Source organism: Ictalurus punctatus, chromosome 21 (assembly GCF_001660625.3).
Source record: "Ictalurus punctatus breed USDA103 chromosome 21, Coco_2.0, whole genome shotgun sequence".
Classification (NCBI taxonomy): domain Eukaryota; kingdom Metazoa; phylum Chordata; class Actinopteri; order Siluriformes; family Ictaluridae; genus Ictalurus; species Ictalurus punctatus.
This window is the reverse complement of record NC_030436.2, coordinates 252993-279094: the sequence shown is the minus strand read 5'-3', so window position 1 is coordinate 279094 and position 26102 is coordinate 252993. Positions and strand designations below refer to the sequence as shown.

Here is a 26102-nt window from a genome sequence, read left to right as displayed (position 1 = left end):
AAACCCGAAACCCATTTTCTAATGTCTTATTTTTAACTTGAGCATGAAAACGATTTGTTATAGCCTATGTTTTGTTTTGGATTTGTAAATGAATAAAATAGCAAGCTTTTTTTTTCTTCCATTTTCTGATACTTGGTTCTTAATTGAATATCAAAAGAACGAATTATACACGGCTTTCACCAAGCATCTGGTGTTTTCCGTAAAACCCAGTATATACGCGCACATCAGTATGGGGTACAACACGTTGATCGCTCTATTAATACGTGACCGCGCTTAATTTTCTCGTTGCATCGCGTTATTAAGTCGTGACTGCGTGTGTTAACAAGTTGTGGCCAAGCTTTATTTATTTATTTTTTAAGCAGGGTTATCGCAACCGGGGCTCCGTAGGAATATAGGGAGGAGTTAGGAATGTTTTTCTTCTTGCTCCAGCACAGTTGGTGGCGGTATTGCACCATCTCGGTGGATTTTCAGCCACTGTTAAGTGACAGAAGAAGCAGTAGGACCCTTGCGTTTGTGTTTTGTTTTCCAGCCGATATGATTTACTGACGGACTGTCACCGGCGGGCAGGTGTTTTAGCAAGGGAGGGGGAAAAACAACCAGGAAAAAACAAACAAAAAAACAAAAAACTATGAAGTTTTCATCCAGGTTTTAGGAATTTAACACAATCAATCTTTTTCAGTCTTGTGTACGGTAGGTATGAGGGGATTCATAATACGTATTTTCGTTTTGCAAATACTTATAACTTTTTCATGGTATGAAAGAAGCCTGTATATCAGGCTAAATGTTATCTATGGTTAGATAGCTCCGCCCACTAGTGAAGATAGATTATATTGCTGATTTATTGAGATAATTTAACTGAGTATTACATTGTGATATTTCTGTATTAATTGAATGTTTCTTTTCTTGTAGCCTAGTTGTTGGAGTTGTTTTTGTAATAATGGAGAGGAGTAATGAGAGCTTTTGCAGTGAGGGATGTAGTGACCCATCCAACCTTGTCTCAGAAGATGGAAAAAATATGAAATCAGTGGTGTGCCAGCGTTGTGGATCCAAAGTGCTCTGCCCGGGTATGGCTGTATTTGCAGAAAAGCAGGTAAGATAATTGACCAGTATATGTTCAAAGGATACTCAAAATAAAATGTGGATAGAATAAAATATTAATATACAGTACTGTGCAAAAGTCTTGGGCACATGTAAAGAAATGCTTTAAAGCAAAGATGCCTTCAAAAACAATGAAATTAAACTTTCTGCACAAAATAATCTGCTTTAAAGAGCAGTGAACAGTAATAAACTAAACAAAGTGAATATTTGTGTGATGTGACACTTTTCCTTTTAAAAGGCACCAATAGTCTCTTAGTACCCTTAGTAGTCTCACTTAGTCGACCGAGTAGTCTCAGTCTCTTATACAGACAATTTCTGTATAAAATTGTACAGTGTTTTTCTGAGCATCTTGGAGAATCTGCCACAGTACTTCTGGAGATTCTGTCGCACTTGCGCCTGTGTTTGCAGATAAACCTCAACAGACTCCATTATGTTTTTTCTCAGAAAAGTGCTCTGTTAGGTAATATGTTTCTGTCTTTATTGATGTACAAACATTTTTCTGTAGCATTTATTTTTTTGATGGAAAAGCAATGATTGGAGGTGTATGTATTTTTTTTTTTTTTTAAACTTCTTCGGCAGTGCAGAAGTTATAAGAGAAACATCTATAACAAAAGTTTGTATAAAAAATGTAGGGTGCCTATGACTTTTGTACTGTATGGTATGTGTATAATAGGTACAGTCATGAGAAAAATAAGTATACCCCATAGAAATTGTTTGCCTTTTTTAATAATACATAAGTGGACAAGCAAACATTTTATACTCTTTGAAACTTTTTGCCTATGAATATAGTTGATACATGCTATCAAATGACACATAAAATTGACATTTTGTAGAATTTTTCACAATTTAAATGAACAAAAAACAAATCAGTCACTCACTTAAAATGTAAGTACACCCCCTACATTTATCACACCTTCAAATCCATAAAATTGGAATCACGTGTACAAGATTGGATGCCAGTGATTTAGAACCTGCTTAGGGGAGTGCAGGTGGAGCCGGTCTTATTTAAACCTCTCTCATATCTAGTGTCTGGTGTTCCCTTTGTTATTGAGGTGTGTGGTGTCGTCATGACAAACACTAAAGAGTTGTGCAAGACCTTCAGGAAAAAAAGGTTCTGGATGCCTATGAGTCTGGCAAGAGATTTAAAAAGCTCTCCAAATTGTTTGAAATACATCATTCCACTGTAAGGAAAATAATCTACAAATGGCACAGATTTCAAACAACTGCCAATTTGTCCAGGACTTTCAGTCTCAGCAAATTCAGTCCAAGAGCTGAATGTCTGATGCAAAAAGAAGTCTCCAAAGCCCCAAAATTTCATCATAGGATCTGCTAGTAAGTCTTGCAAGTGTTTGTGTCAAAGTTCGCCAATGAGCATATAGGCAAAGACCAGGCCTTTTGGAATGTTCTCTGGACAGATGAATCAAACAGCAGACATGTTTGGCGCTGACCAAAGACAGTTTTTCAGGAGAAGCACCTCATACCAGCTGTGAAGCACAGTGGTGGAAATGTTATGATTTGGGGTTACTTTGCTGCCTCAGGGACTGGACAGCTTGCATTCATTGATTTAACTATGAATTATGCATCATATCAGTGTGTAAAGATAATGTGAGGCCATGTGTCCGAAAGTTGAAGTTTTCAACAGGAGAGTGATCCTAAACACACAAGCAAATCCACCAAGTAACACTCAAAAATAAGAAATGGAGGGTTATGTCTCGTCAAAGCCCGGATTTGAATCTTATTGAAATACTGTGGGGGGATTTGATATGGGCAGTACATCTTGCAACTGAAAGAATGTTGCATGGAAGAGTGGCCTGGTGGACAATTATGGAAAAGCCTACTATAAGCTATGTCTGCTAAATGGGGCAATACTAGCTTCTGAGGCCAAGGGTGTACTTACTTTTTCACAGAAGAATATCACATCTATTGATATTTCTGTTGAATAAATTATTGAATAAGCTATTTTTCCTTGTGATTTCGTTCAAGTATATCAAGTTAATTAATAGACACTGTTTCAAAGATGGTCAAATGTTTGCTTATCCAAATATGTCAAAGCCAACAATTTCCATGGGGTGTACTTATTTTTTTCACATGACTGTATATTGTTGTGGGTTTTTTATTGTGTGTGTGCCTTTCAGGTCTCTATTAAATTCAGTGCAACTAATTTAATGCCTGTGTGCTCTCTTTTTGCTTAATACCATCCCAACCATGACCAGCTATTTCTGCCTTCAATGCAAAAGAACAACAACGTTAACCAGACTGATGGAACTTTAGACGGAGATACGTTAACAGCTCACTGGCTGGTGGATGATATGTACACCTTTGAGAATGTTGGCTTCACCAAAGATGTAGGCAAAATAAAATATCTCATCTGTGCTGATTGTGAGATTGGACCCATTGGATGGCACAACCTTGATGACAAGAAATGTTTCTATGTAGCACTGGATCGAGTTAAACATGTGTAGAGTGTTTCAGCCTGTTTCGTACAAGATCATGCTACACGATTTTCTTTCACTTGTTACACTTAGGGGTTGTTGTTTTTTTTTGCATCGTTTTAAACATACTTATTTCATCAGTACACGGGGAGTAGTGTTTGATGCTGTAAAATGTTTTGTTTTGCATTTTAGATGCATTTAGTTTTCATTCTTCATATTCTGTTCACTTTTATTTGAAATATTCTTGATTAATACCCTGTTTTTCATTCATTAAGGACTCGTTTTCCTAATATGTACACGAATACAGTAAAGTACTAACACAGTCTTGTTATTAAAGGCAGTGGAACACAGCGTTTCAAACGAAAGTGGTGTTTTTGCATTTTCCACTGGGAAAATATGTGTTGATTGTGTTGTAGGTACACCGATTTTTTTTTTTACAAGACCATGCAATAGGACCAGGGTAAAAAAAAAAAAAAAGGCGTTATTTATGGGTTATATCTTCTTGAACGTTTTCTGATTGGAACATTTTCTGAAAGGGTCAGAGAGATACAGCCTTTTATCCAGTTTAAGGCCACTAAGTGATATTAGACGTAATGTACCTTACGAAAACTGTATTTTTAAAGCACTTAAAACCCGTGATTGAGCGTGCACCAAAGTCCTATTTAATGAGAGTTTTGTTCAGTTTTTCCTCTGGTAGGCTGGGTCAGTGTGCAGGACGGGTCAGTGTGCAGGACGGGTCAGTAATGTGTGCAGTTGGGCGGAACCGCTTCCGCGTTGACGTGCGCTACGTGCAAACAGATGCTGGGGGAATGGAAAGAAGCAGCGATGGCTGTTTCATCGCTAAAAAGGCATTTAAGCAAAGTACTTCTAGTTTAGAGCCGAATTGATGCGATTCCTCGGTAAGCTTTCATACTTATTATATCCCTCGATCATTTTCTTTTTCGAGTAGTACAGAATCGCATGTGAGTGACATTTGCAAATCCTAGCTTGATTAAGTCCAGGCCTACATTCACGAGATAAAATCTCATCCATCTTCTTCTTCTTTTAAAATCATATTGTCCTTTAAAACGATCGGCCATCGCGGTGTGCATTTGTAAATTGTGGGTAATATGTTGACTAGATGAAATGAATTGGATCGCTTCCGCGGATGACGTTAAACAACAGCATCTAAAGGTAACTTCAGAGAGTCCATTTAAAGAAGTAGTTCCGGTCGGCGTGCGTTTCTCAGCTGTTGTACATTCATATTCGCAGCTTGCCTTGTTTTACTCCTGTAGTGTAGACTACTCCACTGGGTGTTTACTAAAGCCGTTCACTTACACATTTTACTTTTAAAAGTATCAAAGACTAAACAGTATAGTTGGACATCAAAGCAAAGACGTTTTCAAACATTGGGGTAATGTTTATTATTTAACAGGAAAAACTTTGACGCCAATGTAAACGCTTATAACGATTTATCAAATGGATGAATTACACGCTTATGTATTTTGTGTAATTAAAGTGTTAATTTGTTGCTATTTGTATTATTTTCAGAACTATGTTTGCATAATGACTTTTTCAAGCTACATCAGTCATGTGATATTGACATTTTGACTGTTCTACTGAAACTGTACCATGTGAAGACTGATGTTTATCGGTGGGATTTGTGTGGACATAACCGGTATTAAACTGTTCATATGATCATATAGCCTACGTGGCAGGATCTCAAGGTTTATTTTTCAGCTATGAAATTATTTCATTTGTTGTTAGTCCAGAATGTTAGCTGTAAATATGCCTGTGTTACAACTGAGTGAACATTGGATAGCAGTGATTAGTGAACAGCGAGGGACTACTTTTTTTTTTTTTTTTTTTTTTTTTTTTTTAAAGCGGAACACGATACAATTCTCAAACGTCAGAGCTTCGTGTGTACGTTCCAAAGTGGACGAGGATGTTAATTGTCGGTATTTGAGTATTCAGTCTTCTTATGCAATAGTTAGGAGAATACTTCATAAAGTATTACTTTAAACAGTTTATTACAGTTTCTACATGTCCTCGGTTGGATGTAGTTGCCCAGAATGACCAAGCCTCGACCCAACGAGTTTATTCCACCGCCGGAATGTCCAGTGTTTGAGCCCAGTTGGGAAGAATTCGACGACCCGTTTGCGTTTATCAACAAAATCCGCCCCATTGCAGAAAAGACTGGTATTTGTAAGATCAGACCGCCGCAGGTAAGTCTTCCGTTAATGAAATCTGAAATGGATACATTGTTGTGTTACACTGTATCATGCTCCTTACAGTTAGGTCCGAAACACTTTTTGAAAGCAGGTTTTCAACATGGCGGAGTGCGGCTGTGGTGTAATCAAGCAGTTAGCTGTGGAAATGAATTGCACTAATAGTTACTACATTGCTACTTTAAAAACCACAAAGCTCGTATGTTGCGAAGGAATCGTGTTTTGATGATCATTTCTCTGGGTGGAGGTGTGGACGTGTGGGCCTACTGTACAAGTATCATTTGTTATAGTCTAGCTACACCATTGCTTATGTAGGGCATCCACCCAAACAGGACCGGGCAAAGCACTGAGAGATTTTAAATCCATGGCCATTTATTATACATTGTGTTTGGACACATTTATTAATTGCAATTTTCATTTCGTTGTTCTCATCCCGCTTATTTATTGACACAGGTGTATCCTGTAATAATTTACTCCACAGAGCGTTGCAGTTTCAATTGTTTTTGCTTTATGGCTAACCTTTTAAATAATTCTTGACCACATGACTTTAACATGGCGTTAATGTAAAGGTCTTAAGCGAGGATGTTGATCCCCTATTGACTTCACGGTCGCTTTGGATTCAAAGCACATGCTTTCTTATGTTTGTTTTATGTTGTAAAATAAAATGGAACTATTACAGCAGTTTACAGAAGGGCCATTTTAGGCCTGCCAGTTGGCAGGATGTAAAAGGTGTTCATGTTGTTCTAGTTTTGCATGAGACCATTTCGTTACCAGTAACTGAAACTGAAATGTGCAAAGTCATTTAAAAAAAAAAAGAAAAGAAATAACCAATGTAAAATTTGCATTTCGTGGCACAGCACTACACAGTTACACACCAGTGGTTAACACCTTTTTATTTTAGGGTTAGTTAGAGTTTCTTGCTGATGTAGTGGCTGTATGATTGAATATATAGCATTTTAGATCGGTTTAAAATAAAGCGTCAGGAATGTAAATCAAATGCATTGCATTTTAAACTGCAGGCTTATTGGAATAAATAAGAATAAAATCTGTAGAATAAATTCTGATGGCCTTAAGTGTTGACAGTAAATTCAGGCTGCTTGTCACAAATGGCACATCATTAGGCTCAGCATGGCTTGGTGTAATTCTCTAGGGGTGGCAACCACCATTTGCCTGTGATGTGGACCGATTGCATTTCACCCCACGCATGCAGAGGCTCAATGAATTGGAGGTAAGTGCTCTGTTACACCCCTGCATGTAAGGGCTTTTTTCATATTGCAGCTGTAGACCCTTATTGAAGCTGTCAGATAAAACAAAATGTTCACATGTCTTGATAGCATAAACAAGTATCATGCTTTACTATTAGGTTTCTAGCTTCTGTGAGTCTTGTTAGCATGAAGAGGGAAAAGGTTTCTGATGTTGAGCCATCACATTAATATGGTGATCCTTCACTGTCAGGGTTTCTCAAACATTCTCCAGTATTTAAAAAAAAATCTCACATGCCTGATTCAGGGTATTACACAGATATGCACAGTGTTTAGTAATTAAGCCACTTTAGTTTCTTATCACTTAATTCAGACCAGTTGGATGGATGATATAGATTTGTATCATTTAGCAGTTCTTTTTATTAAAATTGTTAGTCTATTTAATCAGAAAAATGATAACTAATTATACTCACTCTGGTCACTTTATCAAGAACACCTGCACACCACCTCATTCATGCCAGTCAGCCAATTATGTAGCAAGAGCACAATGCATACGATCATTCAGGGTTCAGTCTTCTACTGGCGGTGTAATAGTGTGGGGAAGTATTTTTCTTAGCAAACACTGGGCCCCTTAATACCTTCAAATTTATCATTTGAATTTACAGCCTGTATTGTTGCTGTTATACATCCAGTTATGGCCACTATTCACCCATCTTATAATGGCTAAATCTAGCATGATAATGCACCATGTCACAAAGCACAAATCATCTCAAACTGGTTCCATTCACATGACCGTGAGTTCAGTATACTGCTGTGCTCTCCCCAGTCAACTGACCTGAATGCAATAGCGCGCCCTTGGGATGTGGTAGAACAGTAGGAATGTGCAGCTGACAAATCTACAGACATTATGTAATCCAGACATGCCAACATGGACCAGATCTATGACTCCAATACCCTGTGGAATGATGTGAAACATTGAGGCTGTTATGAGAGTCCAAGGGGGTCCTACTCAGTATGGTCTTCCTAATAATGTTGCCGGTGCTAGTATAACTACTATAACACCTTTAATGGTTGTTGCTTGGGGTCTCAGCTACCACTTTAATGACCACTGTTTTAAAGTAGTCTGGATAGAGCAAAAGGAGAAGGAGTAAAAAGAAATATTACATGGTGGCACAAGGGAATGTAATTGGATTTGATTTGAAGTAGTAGCTTAATTGTTATTACTTTGATGTTTGTTTTTGTCTGTCATGTTTCTCAGGCTCAAACCAGAGTCAAACTGAACTTTCTGGACCAGATAGCTAAGTTTTGGGAGCTGCAGGGCTGCACATTGAAAATCCCTCATGTGGAGCGCAAATCTCTTGACCTGTATCAACTCTACAAGGTGTAGTATTACAACATAACTTGCGCTCTACTTCTTTATGGCTTTGGCCATGCATTCTAACCTATAGTTTAAAATTGGTTGTCTCTTTGCCCTCTGCAGTTGGTGGTGGAGGAAGGCAGTTTTGACATTGTCTGCAGGGAACGGAAATGGACCCAGATCGCTCTGAAAATGGGCTTTGCTCCTGGCAAGGCTGTTGGATCTCACTTACGTGCCCACTATGAGAGGATTCTCTACCCTTACTACCTGTTCCAGACGGGGGCCAACCTTCTGGTGAGGCATTTAAACCCTCTTTGTCACATACTGTGTTTCCTTCTTTTTATTTCTGATATTCCAAATTCTTCCTCCCATGTTCACACATTCAGTCACATGGTTTGCATACACACTGTGCTTTCTGGGCAGATTTTTTTTATTCATACAGCATATAGGTGCATTTAAATGTTTTTTTTTTCATAATTTAATTCAAAAAGTGTTAATCTAATATTTTGATGTACTGGATTTTTGATTTCCATGCGCTGTAAGCTATAATTAAGATTAAAACAAAAAAGCTTGAAATTTCACGTTGTGTTTAATGAATCTAGAGTATATGAAAGTTCCATTTTTGAGTTAAATTACTGAAAAAAACCCTTTTCAACAATATTCTATTTTTGAGATGCACCTGTACACTGTATATCCAGCAGGACAATGATCCAAAACATACATCAAAATCTACACAGAAATGGTTTACTGACCACAAAATCAAGTTCCTGCCATGGCCATCCCAGTCCCCTGTCCTGAACCCCATAGAAAACCTGTGGGGTGAACTGAAGAGGAGAGTCCACCAGCGTGGACCTCTAAATGTGAAGGATCTGGAGAGATTCTGTATGGAGGAATGGTCTCAGAATGCAAGCATTTGCCCAGTCTCTGAGGCATCGAAGCAACCCCAAACCATAACATTTCCAAATGTTTGCTTGTCCAAATGCGTCACAAAAGCCAACAATATCCATGGGGTGTACTTATTTTTCCACATGGCTATGTGTGGGGGAAAATATATATATATATATATATATATATATATATATATATATAATATATACACACACACACACACACACACACACACACACACACACATATATATATATATATATATATATATATATATATATATATATATATATATATATATAACACACGCAGAGCATCCGGAAAGTATTCACTGCGCTTCACTGTTTCCACATTTTGTTATGTTACATTAAATTCATTATTTTCCTCTAAATTTTACAAACTATACCCCGTAATGCCAACATGAAAGAAGTTTGTTTGAAATCTTTGCAAATTTATTAAAAATAAAAAAAACAAAAAAAGCACATGTACATAAGTATTCACAGCCTTTGCCATGACACTCAAAATTGAGCTTAGGTGCATCCTGTTTCCACTGATCATCCTTGAGATGTTTCCACAACTCGATTGGAGTCCCCCTGTGGTAAATACAGTTGATTGGACATGATTTGGAAAGGCACACACCTGTCTGTATACGGTTCCACAGTTAACAATGCATGTAAGAGCACAAACCAAGCCATGAAGTCCAAGGAATTGTCTGTACACTTCCGAGACAGGATTGTATCGAGGCACAGATCTGGGGAAGGGTACAGAAACATTTCTGCAGCATTGAAGGTCCCAATGAGCACAGTGGCCTCCATCATCCATAAATAGAGGAAGTTTGGAACCAGCAGGACTCTTCCTAGAGCTGATCGCCCGGCCAAACTGAGCGATCGGGGAGAAGAGCCTTAGTCGGGGAGGTGACCAAAAACCCGATGGTCACTCTGACAGAGCTCCAGCGTGTCTCTGTGGAAAGAGGAGAACCTTCCAGAAGAACAACCATCTGCAGTACTCGACCAATCAGGCCTGAATGGTAGAGTGGCCAGACGGAAGCCACTCCTCAGTAAAAGGCACATGACAGCCCGCCTGGAGTTTGCCAAAAAGTACCTGAAGGACTCTCAGGCCAAGACCAGGACAAAGAACTCTTTGGCCTGAATGGCAAGCATCATGTCTGGAGGAAACCAGGCACCAGCAATCACCTGGAAAATCTCATCCCTACAGTGAAGCATGGTGGTGGCAGCATGGTGGTGGCAGCATCATGCTGTGGGGATGTATTTCAGCTGCAGGAACTGGGAGAAAGATGAATGCAGCAATGTACAGAGACATCCTTGATGAAAACCTGCTCCAGAGCGCTCTGGACCTCAGACTGGGGCGAAGGTTCATCTTCCATCAGGACAACGACCCTAAGCACACAGCCAAGATAACGAAGGAGTGGCTACAGGACAACTCTGTGAATGTCCTTGAGTGGCCCAGCCAGAGCCCAGACTTGAACCCGATTTGAACATCTCTGGAGAGATCTGAAAATGGCTGTGCACCAACGCTCCCCATCCAACCTGATGGAGCTTGAGAGGTCCTGCAAAGAAGAATGGGAGAAACTGCCCAAAAATAGTTATGCCAAGCTTGTAGCATCATTCTGAAAAAGACCTGAGGCTGTAATTGGTGCCAAAGGTGCTTCAACAAAGTATTGAGCAAAGGCTGTAAATACTTATGTACATGTGCTTTTTTGTTTTTTATTTTTAATAAATTTGCAAAGATTTCAAACAAACTTCTTTCACGTTGTCATTATGGGGTATTGTTTGTAGAATTTTGAGGAAAATAATGAATTTAATCCATTTTGGAATAAGGCTGTAACATGAAAAAAGTGAAGAGCTGTGAATACTTTCCAGATGCATATTGTGTGTGTGTGTGTGTGTGTGTGTGTGTGTGTATTTATTTATTTGTTTGTTTGTTTGTTTGTTTGTTTATTTATTTAATTTATTACACACACGCACTCTTGACAGCCAGCATCATTTTTCTGTCTCTTGCACTGTGGCAGCTTCTCAGAGATGCCTAGAAATAAACATCTACTTTCCTTATGAAAAGTGAACAAAGTGTGTGTGTGTACATACTTGAGTTTTTTTTTTCCGTAGTAAATTACCTCCCTCTCCTGGATGATTTTGTTCATCTGACAGTGTGTTCCTGAAATCAAATGAAGTGTTTGTCATCCTCCTCTTCAAAATCCGCAGCTAAAAAATCCTGACTAGCTAAAAACCTCCTACTGGAAGCCCTGGTGGTAAACCATTTTTTTTCAAAACTGTTTCTCTTTTTTCTGCTCTTGATTTTTATGTCACAGTATGACAACAATATGCATATAAACATTGCTAATTCCTAAAGTAACATGTACACAAAGTAAGTAATTTGGTATAGTTTTTAAAACTATAACTATTTCTGCTTACTTTTCATATACAGACATTGACTAATTGTCCTTAGAAAGCTTGTCTTCAGCTCTTTTTTTTTCCTCTTTTTTTTTTCCACTCACACAGTTTTCTGTTTGTTTCTATGTTTCCGGAGTTGTTCCAAGGAAATGACGTCATGTTATTTGGATGTCGGGGTGTGTCTGTCTAGTGATTTCATGCATAATTAATTCTATAAACTAAACATTTTACACTTTGACTTGGAATCAAGATGGACAGGAGTATTTTGGCTCTGACCTGCCATCTGCTGGATCCTAATCCTCCAGATATATGTATATTATGTAAGCCAGTATGTGAATAGTACAATTTGTATTGCTGTTGCTTCTATATGTACACGTAAGGTCATGTGTCAAGTATAAACCGACATCTGGGTTCCCCTAGTCCATTTTGTGGGGTGGACCTTAAAGAGCGCTCTCCCACCACTAAAGGGTCATAGAAAGTATATTCATGGTGTGTAGAGGCTGGTGACAAGAGGTTTCACAGCACAAAACATCACCTATTTGATGGCAACAGCTACATCAGATCAGCGGGTGCTGATGACAATATCTCAAGGATACAAACTTCACTTCCACGACTGGCCCCCAGCCTTCTCTAGGCTCAGGACCTTGGTCATATCAGACCCCGATGAAGCTGTTTCTTTGACCAAATAAAATTGTTCTATCTTGTACAGAGGCATGAATAAAAAGGCAGACCACAGAGTGTTCTTTTTCACATTAATTCATCCGTTCAACATTGTTTAACATTGTTCAGAATAAGGACAGTGGTTTCTGACTGATTTTGAGGGGGCTAAACTGATTCCTGAAGACACTTCCTTTCCATATGTAGTTTGTTAGGACTGGTTCATGTAATTGGAAGTACAAGATGTCTCTTACGGTAATTTTGTCCCCTTCAAAGCATTGGAAGGGCAAGGCCAATTATTTTGTTTTTGATATACGCTGAGGACATTTGGGTTTGAATCAAAATATGAGTGAGTTATTTACATATTGACTTGTTAAACAACATGGCACCTTTTGTTTGAACCCATCCATTCAGTGATCAAAAAATATTGGAACTTGTGACTGCTAGGTGTGTTCAGTTAGATTGCTTGTTTAAACAGTTCATATCTGTGAATGGCTATTCTTAGTTTGAACCCAAATGTATTTATTGTATAGAAAAAAGAAAAGAATTGGTCTTGCTGTTCCAATACTTTTGGAGGGGCTTGTCATATTTTTTAGCAAGCTAACATCCTGAGATTATTACTCATTATTAAGTTGATGGAAAAAATGGAACTATAATCACATTGAGTTTGTTTGGGGTTTTTTAGGTGTGTTTTTGTTGGTGGGATGACAAAACACCACTAATGAGTAATTGCTGGAAATAATTGAGCTTTTTGTCAATTGTTAATTGGATAAAAACTGATTCACATACATTGGACTCTCCACATTGTGACTGTGAATGTTTTTTTACTGTTCATCTAAGTTTTTTCTATTTTATGTTTTCTTTATCAGAACTCACAGAAACCCACTCTTAAAAATGATACCAAAGATAAGGTATATAAATCTCATGACTTGCCCCAGCGACAGTCTGTACAGCCTGCAGAAATCCCCACCATTGCTCGCAGAGCCAAACGGTCTAAAATCTCTTTAAAGGTAAAATTATTATTATTATTTATTTTATTTTTTTGTTTGTATAAACCCCTTTTTAAGTGCATGGGCTCAGTTTTTCACCTATGTTCCCAGTTTACATTACATAAGAGCAAAAACATTTAATTTCTTACATAACAAAGTATTACAGCATTGCTTTGATCCTCAGTCTGCTTAACATTTTTAACAGAAAGTGTTTTTCCCATTTTAGGGTCGCTGTTTCAAAAGTGTGCAGGAGGAAGAGTGCGAGAACAGACCCAACCTGAGAAGGAGAATGGGCTCTTATGTGGCAACACTAGAAGCAGGTGATTACCTAAAGGATCTATCAACATTTACACACTCTCATTAAAAAGATACTAAGCTGGGTTGATTAAAGTGGATGGTATGGATGGTTTGTTTTAGTGAAAAGCTTTCCAGTCCAGGTGAAACAGGAGCCTATGGAACAAGTTGAATCAATACCTCATGGAGAAAAATCTAAGGTGAAGAACAACAACAAAGTTGCTGATTAGTCCAAGTGTTGCTGACTGGTTTGAATGATTAGATTTGCAGTAAAAATTGCCTTGACCACACTATATTTGTGTCTTTATCAGGCATTTTATTATGGTATAGTGGATTTTTCTAGCCAGTTTCCTGATATTCCTTGTTTTGTGTGCTTTCAAAGGTGGAACAATACATGTGTTTGGTGTGTGGGGGAGGCGGTGATGAGGACAAGCTGTTGCTGTGTGACGGTTGCGATGACAGCTACCACATATTCTGTCTTATCCCACCACTCCATGATGTCCCCAAAGGGGACTGGAGATGTCCCAAGTGCCTGGCGCAGGTGATGGTTGAAGATCTCCCTTCAATTCATTGAAGCCACAGTATATTTTATGTTATAAAAACACGGATTTTCTCATAAATAAATCCCATAAGAGTAGCTTAAAGTCATTGGAAAAAGTATACCGTCTTTAATTTCATCAGGGCCTAAATAACAATTGTGTGGTCCTCACCAGCTTCAAACAAACAAATTACCTCCGGTGACGACAAAGAAACACCACAGATTTCAATATGTACTCATTTATTCCCAAAAAGTATACCAACATTCAGAAACGGTGGGGAAAAAGAAGTTCTATTTTTACTTTTATGGGATTTGCAGATACCCTTATCCAGAGTGACTTACATTTATCTTATTTATACAACTTTGCAGTTGAGGGTTAAAAGGATAGTTCACCCAAAATTGAAAATTCTGTCATCAATTACTCATCCTCATGTCGTTCCAAACCCATAAGACTGTCGTTCATGCTCGGAACATAAATGACTACATTTTAACGAAACCTGGGAGATTTCTGTCCCTCAATTTACATTTTATGATGCCTTTTATGAACTTTTTGGATCTTGAAAGTTTTGTTTACTTGGACTGTAAATGGAGGGACAGAAATCTCCCAGGTTTCATTAAAAATGTCTTCATTTGTGTTCTGAAGATGAACAAAAGTCTTATGGGTTTGGAATGACGTGAAGATGAGTAAATGTTGCCAGAATTTTAATTTTTGGTGAACTATCCCTTTACGAGAGCAGTGCATAAATGAATGCCTTCAAACATCATTGATCTGAAGTGATGTTGTAAAGAATAGTGTGACAAAATTGCTCCAAAATGATTTGGGAGGCTGAATTATAGGGTGTACATATTTTTTTCTAGCTGGTCTGAATGTTGGTTTATTTACATATTGAAATCTTGTTTATTTGTTGGGGTTTTTTTTTGGTTAAAATTCTAGGAAAAGCCACTTTTCTCCAAAATAGTGTGTACACATTGCCTAAAGTGCAACATTTTATAATTATTTTTATGTACTATTTTTATTTAATTTTTTCCCCCTTTTCCACAGGAGTGTGGCAAGCCTCAGGTTGCATTCGGCTTTGAACAGGCGCCCAGAGATTACACACTTCGCTCCTTCGGAGATATGGCAGACTCCTTCAAGTCAGACTATTTCAACATGCCTGTGCATGTATGCTTTATATATATATATATATTAAATATTATATAAATATTCCAGTTCAGATATTAGATGTATGAGTGATCTACATAGTCAAGAACCTGACGCCGATGTTTGTTTTCTCCACAGATGGTCCCTACTGAGCTGGTTGAGAAGGAATTTTGGCGTTTAGTTAGCACCATTGAAGAAGATGTCACAGTAGAGTATGGAGCGGACATTGCCTCAAAGGACTTTGGTAGTGGCTTCCCTGTCAGGAATGGTCCTTTTAAAGTCAGGTCCGATGAAGAGGTATGTTGTACTGCCCCAATGATTCCGATAGCACAATTTTCTTAGTGGTACTACATTTATTTACGGAAATCCAAAAAGGGCATGTGCTATTTCTTTTTTTTTTTTTTTTTCCCCTGTGATTGAGATCTCAAGAAGATACTTTTTTCTCGAGATCACAGCTTATTTTTCTTATGTCGAAATCCATTTTTGTCCATACAGTGAGGGAAAAAAGTATTTGATCCCCTGCTGATTTTGTACGTTTGCCCACTGACAAAGAAATGATCAGTCTATCAGAAAGATTTCTGGCTCCCAGGTGTCTTTTATACAGGTAACGAGCTGAGATTAGGAGCACACTCTTAAAGGGAGTGCTCCTAATCTCAGCTCGTTACCTGTATAAAAGACACCTGTCCACAGAAGCAATCAATCAATCAGATTCCAAACTCTCCACCATGGCCAAGACCAAAGAGCTCTCCAAGGATGTCAGGGACAAGACTGTAGACCTACACAAGTCTGGAATGGGCTACAAGATTGGTGAGAAGGTGACAACAGTTGGTGCGATTATTCGCAAATGGAAGAAACACAAAAGAACTCTCGATCTCCCTCGGCCTGGGGCTCCATGCAAGATCTCACCTCGTGGAGTTGCAATGATCATGAGAACAGTGAGGAATCAGCCCAGAACTACACTGGAGCATCTTGTCAATGATCTCAAGGCAGCTGGGACCATAGTCACCAAGAAAACAACTGGTAACACACTACGCCGTGAAGGACTGAAATCCTGCAGCGCCCGCAAGGTCCGCTGCTCAAGAAAGCACATATACATGCCCTGTCTGAAGTTTGCCAATGAACATCTGAATGGTTCAGAGGACAACTGGGTGAAAGTGTTGAGGTCAGATGAGACCAAAATGGAGCTCTTTGGCATCAACTCAACTCGCTGTGTTTGGAGGAAGAGGAATGCTGCCTATGACCCCAAGAACACCATCCCCACCGTCAAACATGGAGGTGGAAACATTATGCTTTGGCCGTGTTTTTCTGCTAAGGGGACAGGACAACTTCACCGCATCAAAGGGACGATGGACGGGGCCATGTACCGTCAAATCTTGTGTGAGAACCTCCTTCCCTCAGCCAGGGCATTGAAAATGGGTCGTGGATGGGTATTCCAGCATGACAATGACCCAAAACACATGGCCAAGGCAACAAAGGAGTGGCTGAAGAAGAAGCACATTAAGGTCCTGGAGTGGCCTAGCCAGTCTCCAGACCTTAATCCCAGAGAAAATCTGTGGAGGGAGCTGAAGGTTCGAGTTGCCAAACGTCAGCCTCGAAACCTTAATGACTTGGAGAAGATCTGCAAAGAGGAGTGGGACAAAATCCCTCCTGAGATGTGTGCAAACCTGGTGGCCAACTACAAGAAACGTCTGACTTCTGTGATTGCCAACAAGGGTTTTGCCACCAAGTACTAAGTCATGATCTGCAGAGGGGTCAAATACTTATTTCCCTCATTAAAATGCAAATCAATTTATAACATTTTTGACATGCGTTTTTCTGGATTTTCTTGTTATTCTGTCTCTCACTGTTCAAATAAATCTACCATTAAAATTATAGAATGATCATTTCTTTGTCAGTGGGCAAACGTACAAAATCAGCAGGGGATCAAATACTTTTTTCCCTCACTGTACATACTATACAACAGGGTGCATGTTAACAGAAAAAATTTCGTACTGTTGGTACAGTTATGGCCTTCCTTCCCCAAGATGTGGGGCTGACAGTGTGGCAGTTTGACACTATTTTCCCCAGATTTCCCCTTTGAGATCAATAAAGTCTGTCCATCCATCCATACTGTATGTTGGACAGTGCTAGACCATTTACAAATTAGTGTCACTTGATAAGGCAGCTTAGAAATCTGTCAAGAGACTCAATGGCAGACCTTTTATCTCCTTAATTTGCCATGAAATAATGAGGAAATGGGCCACACCTGGCCATTAGCCTTATCACTCAAGTGTCCGATTACTTTTGAGCCTGTGGCGGTACTATGTAATAAATGGCTGTAATCCCTAAAAGATTAATGCAATATTTTTGTTACACCCCTTGAAGTAAAGCTGTAAGTATACACTTCAATCACATCTTGATTGCTTCATTTCAAATACATTTTAGTGTACAGTGCCAAAATTACGAAAATTGTCACTGTCCAAACATTTAGGGATCTAACTGTATCTTATGTCGCTTCTGAAGGGCAGTACTAAATAAAAAAATTTTTAAAAAGATTTTTAAGCAAAATAACAAGTTACACTGATCATTCTGTTTACACCCCCCTGGCTCTTAATGTATCATGTTGTCTTCTTGAAAATCAGTGACTATTTGTACCTTATGTAATAGTTGTGTACGAGTCCCTCAGTTGTCCTCAGTGTGAAAAGATGGATCTCAACATCATATACACACTGCATATTCTTCAAATATGCAGAAGATGCTACAAAAACAAAGAATGTGCAGGACCTGGAGGATTTTGTCTTAAGAACAGTGGACAGTTTAACTGCTCAGGACAAACAAGGGACTCGTGAACAACTCTCATAAAACAAAACAGTTGTTGATCATCCAGGTGACGACAACACAGTATTAAGAATCGAACATATATAAAACTTTGGAACTACTTAATTTGTGTAACTTCAGTTACTATTGTGTCTTGTGGATCGTATGTCAACATATGTTGTGTGAAATAGCTTATTCAGTGCAGAACTAAAAAACAAAGTGTCATTTTTATGATCCCTCTGATAAAATAAATTTTTTTTATTATAATTTCTTCAAGGTATATGTAAACTTATGACCATAACTGTATGTTGTGGTCACAAATAGGGCTACACTATTATTTTGATCCATATTGAGATCACGATTGTTAATTGATTTTAGGTACGACATATTTTTATTACACTTTCACATTTAAATAAACAGACCGCTGCTTTCACCTCCATGTCGTGGTACATTCCAGCTAATGTGCAAATTTTTGCATCAAATTAGACTGGTCCTTAAACTGCATCATCTCGTAGAAGCAAAATATAAATAAAATTGTACCCAAAATATAGGATAAGTAAAAATAAAAATACCATCAACCAAATGAAAATATGCATCAAATATAACAATATAAACCAAATGAAAACAATTCAGGCGAATGCAGAAAAGTCGGTAACAGTGTTTACAGGGACGACGTCATTTTGTACCGGAACCCGGAATTTATCATCACACCGGTTCCCTCCAAAAAACCCAATAGGATTTTCACATAGACTTTTGGATTATTTAAAAAAAAGTAATCTCTGTGATCAACTAAAGTCTACAACACGAATACGTTCTGTCCATCAAGATCATTTTCACAAATGAGCAACTGTTATAAAGTTTGAAGCCTAAATACAATCTCCAGAAATAAACATCTAACCGTACGCTATAAATGCTCTACACCACGGTCGCTCCACTTCACCATCACCATCACCGAACTTCCCACACTTCTCCAAACTTTATTTAAAACCTTCTCTAGAATACGGATTTCCTCTGTGGATCAATCTTCATCCACATTTTTTTTGGGGGGGGGGGCAAACCTGAACCTGTTTCAGGGCTCTACGGTAACAATTTCTTTTAGGAGCACGGTTGGGGTGTTTTATTTATTTATTTATTTATTTATTTATTTACTTTTTTTTTTAAAGAGATGGCAACATTAATGTGCCACAATATAACACACAAGTAGCATGAGAGAACTTGAGCTGGTCAATTATGACAGAATTTAGGCGCATAGTGTGAGCCGTGACACATTAATTTGCCTTCTGATAAACTACATGTAATATTTTCAGTTCATTTTACAGACTGTGTACAAAAAATAACCACCGTTAACCTGTTCACCTTGTAAACAAATACAATAAACCTCAATGTTCAGTATTTGAGGTCTGCTCCTCTTAACTATATTTAAATCTGCACTATTAGACATTTTCCACTGTCATGGTTCTGGGCTGGAGTCAGTTCTCCAACCGCTCTGTGTGTATTGTGTATATATCTGAATAATCTCATATAGGATGTGATTGGGTGAGTTCATTTATCCGTCAGATGCAAAGCGCTTTAGTTTAATGGTGTTCATTAGGGATGCACCGATCAGGATTTTTACAGCCGATACCGATCCAGATACCGATCTTTTTTTGTTTAATCTTTAATCAGGAGGTCATAAACAGTTAAATGTAAGCTCTCTGCTCATGGTCACTGTTAACTGAATTAAAATAATAGCAATGAGAAATACTGTTGGTTAATTGATAAACAAGCATGAAATATTTATTTTTAAATATTTTTTCTTAAACAATAGACAGTCCTAATTAAAAGTAGACTAACACAAAAATTATCCATATTAGGAAAAAGGCTAATAGCTTTCTAAGGAAATCGTGAACTAAGCTTAATGTCGAATTGATATTAAATGCAACCCATAGTAATTACACATTATTTCATTTCTCATTTTATTTATATTTTATGAAGTTATTATAATATCTATTTTTATATTAAATGATTTATTTATAACTAAGCACATTTTCTGTCTTTGCCTTTTATTAGTTTTATTTTTGTTTGTTTCAGTTGTTCTTTTTAGATCGGTTCCCCAGTACAGGGTTGCCATGGTTGTTGATAATATTGTGGTTTTGAGGATTTAAATCAAACATGAACACTGGAGATGACTTTTTTAGTGATCTCTAGCAACCCTGAGTTTAAATGAAGTGAATGCGCTGTCTATTCGAGTTAGTGAAGAGAGTGAAGGGAGAGCGGCAGTGTACTGTCTGTTTACAGACTGAACAGTTGCTACTCTTGATTATGATTGGTGAGGAATTATTTAATAAATAAGTTAGAATTTAAACCCACCTTGTAGCATTAGCATTATTATTAATTTACTCGCACCCTGTCTACACGAGCAGGACACAGTCGCAGGTTCAGGTCATTTTGCGTGATCAGTAAAAGATGGCGGTTGTGAGATCGGGAAGTTGAGAGAAGCAGATGATGTTCAGTGTTACACTTCATCATAATGGCTTCTCTGCAGTAGTTAGAAACTTGTTCGGTTGTCTGAGGAGATGAAAAGCAGTGTGAAAGTAACTGTTGCTCGGTGTAGATGCATTTTGGACTTCCTGTAATTTTTATTCCGACTGTATTATACAACTCTGAACAGGTCACTCGCACCGGTGCGAATAAATATTTATTAAATATTTTTCAGTGACAAACGCGAGTGAAATGGTCGCACTGTAGAGCCCCGAGTTTATCTACAAAGTTTTTTTTTCCTGTTCAGCGTGATGACGTTTAATGTCCCGGACAACTTCTGTAGTGACATTTAGCATCATGTTAGTGTTATGATTTCCACGTGCACAAGCGTTGGAGCTCTCAGGGAAGATGGCAGCGCGAGTGCTAAAATTCTAACTCGTACCCGGGTTTATCATACAAAATGATGTCATCCCTGCGCCGCTCTATGGTGATTGGCTGTAAGTGTAGGAAGCGCTTGATTTGATCTGCAGCGGAGTTTTCTGTGAGCAGAGGACGAACTTTAAACGTCAGTATCGCAGTTGATCATGTTCGTGTAATCGTGGGCAGTCAAAATCATAATTGATATACGATTAATTGTGCAGCCCTAATCACAAAGAGGGAAAAAAAGAAATAACGCATGGCCTTTCTGGGCTTCTGTATTTATTGAGTCTTTACAAACAGTGCAGTGTTAAGATATGGTACATGATACTGTTCTGTACTGATATGGTACATATCACTGTGTACCTTTACCTTGTCTTCTTTTCTGTATTCTTCCTAAAAGACAATGGAAATGATCTACTCTGTAATATTATTGGATGAATATTTTCCATATCTGCACTCCCTTCTCTCTTTGCAGCATTACCTCAGCTGTGGCTGGAACCTGAACAACATGCCAGTGCTGGATGCATCTGTGCTGACTCACATCACGGCTGACATATGTGGGATGAAGCTGCCCTGGCTCTACGTGGGCATGTGCTTCTCCTCTTTCTGTTGGCATATTGAGGATCATTGGAGCTATTCTATAAACTATTTGCACTGGTATGAGCTTTTGACACCCCAAAGCAAACTATTAAAAAAATACACAAAAATAAAATGCTTTTAGGTGATGCTGTTGGTGCAGCTGTGAGCTTGATATGACCACATCTGCTTGCTCACAGTGAATAATACAGTCGCAAGCAGAGGTCATTAGTACAGTTTGGTAATTTATCAGCTAGTAAACATTTTACTGGCGAGTTCAATCAGGTGTCTTTGAGCAGTCGTACTGAGCTGGATTCAGTTAACCTCCTAATAGGAATTTCTTACTAAAATAATCTCCTTCAAATGTTTTTGGGTTTGATTTAACAATGGTTGCCTCTGTGTGTTTGGTAGGGGAGAGCCAAAGACCTGGTATGGTGCTCCTGGCTTTGCAGCAGAGCAGTTGGAAGCGGTTATGAAGAAACTTGCCCCTGAGCTCTTTGAGTCCCAGCCAGATTTGCTCCATCAGTTGGTTACAATCATGAACCCCAATTTGCTAATGGAGCATGGAGTCCCTGTAAGTACACACATGCAGTACACAAGCACAAGAAGTTAAGTAGCAGTGTGAATTTGAATACATATATGTATACATAGCAAATCAGAATCAGTAGAATCATGTTTTCCACTATGTGCAAACTCAACCTTCACACTTGCACAGTAGATAAGTTATAGTTCTGTGCAGTAGGCGCAGGAGCTTCCACTTTTGGATAATTCACACGTTTTGGTAATAAACACAGAGGTCGTTTTGGTGCACACAGAAAGGTAGCCATATGGAAAAGTACCTCATGTCCATGGTTAAATATGGAGGTGAGACTAATGTTTTGGGGCTGTTTTCTGCCAGAGGACCTGGACATTTTGTTAGGATATATGGCCTCATGGACTCTATCAAATATCAACAGATATTAAATGAAAACCTGACTGCCTCTGCCAGAAAGATTCAAATGGGCCGTGGTTGGATCTTCCAGCAGGACAATGATCCAAAACACATCAAAATCTGCACAGAAATGGTTTACTGACCACAAAATCAAGGTCCCGTCATGACCATCCCAGTCCCCTGACCTGAACATCATAGAAAACCTGTGGGGTGAACTGAAGAGGAGAGTCCACCAGCGTGGACCTCGAAATGTGAAGGATCTGGAGAGATTCTGTATGGAGGAACGCTCTCAGATCCCTCGCCATGTATTGTCCAACCTCATCAGGCATTATAGGAGAAGACTCTGAGCTGTTATCTTGACAAAGGGAGGTAGCACTAAAGTACTGAGGGTGCCAGTGTTGCACACCTATATTTAACAAAGTTTTAGTTTTTTTTAATAAACCTGTTTTGTTTGCAGTTGTTTATCAATGAGAGCAAAGTATTTTTGTTTTGTTTTTTAAACAAAATATTAAACAATAAAGAATTTTTCAAAGCTTTCTTTGCTCATATTTACCAAGGGTAAGTGGAAAGTAGAAAATTCTAGAAGGTTCACAAAGGTTCAAGCTCCACTGTAAGCATGCTTCAATGCAGTTTGGTTCCCACTCACAAACTTTATGCTCTGTTACTATCTCTGCTGCCGCCGCCTATAGTGTAAGTAGAGGTAGAGCTTATAATGAATAACCACACTCAAGCCAAACCAGACAGCCAGAAACCTGGGGTGACTTTTGATGACCGTTTGACCTTTACAGATCACATCTCAACAACTGCATGACCCTATGTTCATTCTGTACAACCTCAAGAAAATCAGACCCTATGTCACTGAACAGGCTATATAGCTACTAGTCCAGGCTCTTGTCATATCAAAACTGGACTACTGCAGTGCACTACTCTCTGGCCTCCCGGCCAGCTCCATCAAACCCCTTCAAATTCAGAATTTCAGATTCAGAATGAAGCAGCAGGCCTCGTCTTCAACCAGCCCAAGAGAACCCATGTCACACCTCTCTTCATCTCCCTCCACTGGCCTCCTGTAGACGCCCGCATCAAATTCAAGGCCTTGATGCTCACCTACAGGACCTTGTCTGGAACAGCACCCTCCTACCTCAACTCTCTCCTGAAGGCTTACGTTCCCTCACACAATCTGCGATCGATCAATGACCGATGCTTAGTAGTACCTACGCAATGTGACTCAAGGTCCCTTTCAAGAACATTCAAACTCACTGTCCCTCACTGGTGGAATGAACTTCCAACCTCAATCTGGACTGCAGAATCTGCAAAAAAAAAAAGAAAAGTCCCACCTCTTCTGTGAACACGTAACTAGCCACTAGCTTGACCACCCCCCCCCTTTTTAAAACAAAATATATACACTGCCTCTTATATCTCTATGTGCACTTTGCTTCTCTAGAACTCAATTAAAGATCTTGAATGGTAGCACTATTTGTATTGTTCTCCGCTTGATGTTCTCACTTTGCTTGTATTTCCTCATTTGTAAATCGCTTTGGATAAAAGCGTCTGCTAAATGAATAAATGTGACTAAATGAATATAAAAGTATTTTGCGATATTCGAGCCAGTGATATTTTCTCATGTCTACTAGCTAATTGTCATAACGTTGGACAGCAGAAAATATGGTAGTGGAGTCCAATTTAGAATTTAAAAAAAGCCTTTGGACTAGTTTATTTGATCTTTTGTTTCATTGATCTCTGCTCTCTGTAAATAATCTGTATTCAGGTGTGTAGTGTGGCTACACATGGGTTTGATTTAACTATCGAAAGACAACATGATTTGAATGTAACCTTGAATGGAGAACCAACTACACCCGTTTAATCAAATCAGGAAATAACTAATTCAAAATTAATAAAAAAAATTCTCTCTGAGCATCTGAAACGTTAGTGATCACAAAGTCCCGTAAAAAAAAAAAAAGGTAATTGAATTTAGCAACTCCCTGTTTTCAATAGGATCTTACTGCATAGGAGCTATGAATGCAGAACACTCCAACCAACTCATTCCCACACAGATAAACTGATTCGCTAACTTTTTTTTAAGTTGAAACTCTTTGGGACATGTTATTAGAACAGTAGCTCCAAAATGACCTTCTGTAAAACCTACTAGTTGGGCATATTTTAAAATAATTTGTAATGAACATGCAATGACGATTTTTTAAATGAATTTTTAATTATTAATAATTACTGAGAAATACTCAATTTTAATTGATACAATTAAAGTGTGAGAGTGGCTGAGTAGATGCTATTATACCCCTAAATCTTTTCCTAAATATAATCTTTTCTTGCATCACGTGGACACACACACACACGCACACACACTCACTCACACTCTCTCTCTCTCTCTCTCTCTCTCTCTCTCTCTCTCTCTCTTTTTCACTCTCACTCTCTCTTGACGAATAATTTTCTCAACTTTGTGTTCTTGTTTTTAGGCTATGGATTATAACTTTTCCACTACAAGATTTTCCACTATGTATCTCTGTCTGTTTCTAATCTGTCATGCAGGTTCTCTGCTTTAATTGCTGTCCAAGAGTTGACTTTTCCACTCTCTGAGAATGCTTGCTATTTTTTGTTGTAGTAGCTAGAGTTGTGTGTTATTGCAGGCTTGCTTTTTGCTAGTTGGAGCACTTGTAGATTCAGGTCATGGTGTATTTAGGGCCCCTACAATGGTTCAAGCCCAGGTGCCCCTACAACACTAAGTCCGACTGGTTTTCGGTCTCGTTCTTGAATTAGTCTTGCTTTCATTCGGACGCCATCTTGACTCACTTTGTGCAGGACACTGTAGTATGCCCTCTCTTAAACAAACCCAAAAACCAAGATCGAGGTGCTTCAGCTTTCAGTAAACTGAAATGTGTAACATGAAATGCTTGACTCTTGCTCTGTTCACTTGCAGATATACCTTTACAGGTATAGGTGGTGATAAAATTGTACTGCATCAATTCCCCACAGGATTTTGACTTTAGTGTTCAACCCAATGATGCTGTCTACAGCGTTTTGAAAATAATAAATTGTCATTTCATGAATGCACCATTGAGTTGCTCTTTTTATTTTTAATTATTATTATGTTTTTAGGTTTACCGCACAAACCAGTGTGCTGGTGAGTTTGTCATCACCTTCCCCAGAGCTTATCACAGCGGGTTCAATCAGGGATTTAACTTTGCAGAGGCTGTTAACTTCTGCACAGTGGACTGGGTAAAATACCACTCAATGAATAACTTTTATTTATTTATTTATTTATTTAATACAAGCACCGCTGCTGCATATCAATGTATTTGGTGTATCGTGATAATCGTATAATGTTTTATATATCCCGATTAGTAATAAAATGTTTGTTTTGTTGCAGATGCCTCTTGGTCGACAGTGTGTGGAGCATTATCGCTCATTAAACAGATACTGTGTTTTCTCCCATGATGAGATGGTCTGTAATATTGCAGCCAAGGCAGACAGCCTGGAGCTGGAGCTGGCCTCTGCCATACAGAGAGACATGAGCGTTATGATTCAGGAGGAGAAAGAGTTGCGCGATAAAGCCTACAAGCTGGTGAGACATGGCAGTTTTTCAGTATTAGTGTCTTGGTTCATTTTTATGGTAAATGGTCAGCACTTTTATAGTGCTTTTTTAACCTTGGCGGTTCCAAAGCGCTTTACACTGTGTCTCATTCACCCATTCTCACA

At 38.6% G+C, this 26102-nt stretch overlaps 2 protein-coding genes across 6 annotated transcripts in view; both read left to right on the top strand.

Moving 5' to 3' along the window:
- The first annotated feature begins 480 nt into the window (after nt 1-480).
- rabif (RAB interacting factor) lies at nt 481-3895 on the top strand. The gene is given in 3 exon segments (NM_001200674.1): nt 481-690; nt 910-1090; nt 3312-3895. Coding segments are annotated over 2 exon segments (402 nt in total). The 5' UTR covers nt 481-690; nt 910-937; the 3' UTR covers nt 3561-3895.
- A 127-nt stretch (nt 3896-4022) lies between these two features.
- The window catches only part of kdm5ba (lysine (K)-specific demethylase 5Ba), a 32723-nt gene continuing 10643 nt past the window's right edge, over nt 4023-26102 (top strand). Inside the window, exons 1-15 of one of the 5 annotated variants that reach the window (XM_047149556.2) lie at nt 4023-4923; nt 5536-5734; nt 6888-6965; nt 8198-8320; nt 8420-8590; nt 13119-13259; nt 13465-13558; nt 13656-13732; nt 13915-14073; nt 15113-15232; nt 15350-15508; nt 21363-21544; nt 21875-22037; nt 25503-25622; nt 25774-25968. In XM_047149556.2, the coding sequence (XP_047005512.1) occupies nt 5582-5734; nt 6888-6965; nt 8198-8320; nt 8420-8590; nt 13119-13259; nt 13465-13558; nt 13656-13732; nt 13915-14073; nt 15113-15232; nt 15350-15508; nt 21363-21544; nt 21875-22037; nt 25503-25622; nt 25774-25968 (1935 nt within the window). In that variant the 5' untranslated portion in view covers nt 4023-4923; nt 5536-5581. Of the gene's footprint in view, nt 4924-5387; nt 5735-6858; nt 6966-8197; nt 8321-8419; nt 8591-13118; nt 13260-13464; nt 13559-13655; nt 13733-13914; nt 14074-15112; nt 15233-15349; nt 15509-21362; nt 21545-21874; nt 22038-25502; nt 25623-25773; nt 25969-26102 lie in introns of those variants that run through there. The other 4 variants (XM_047149557.2, XM_017450060.3, XM_047149558.2 and 1 more) reach the window with 4 other exon arrangements.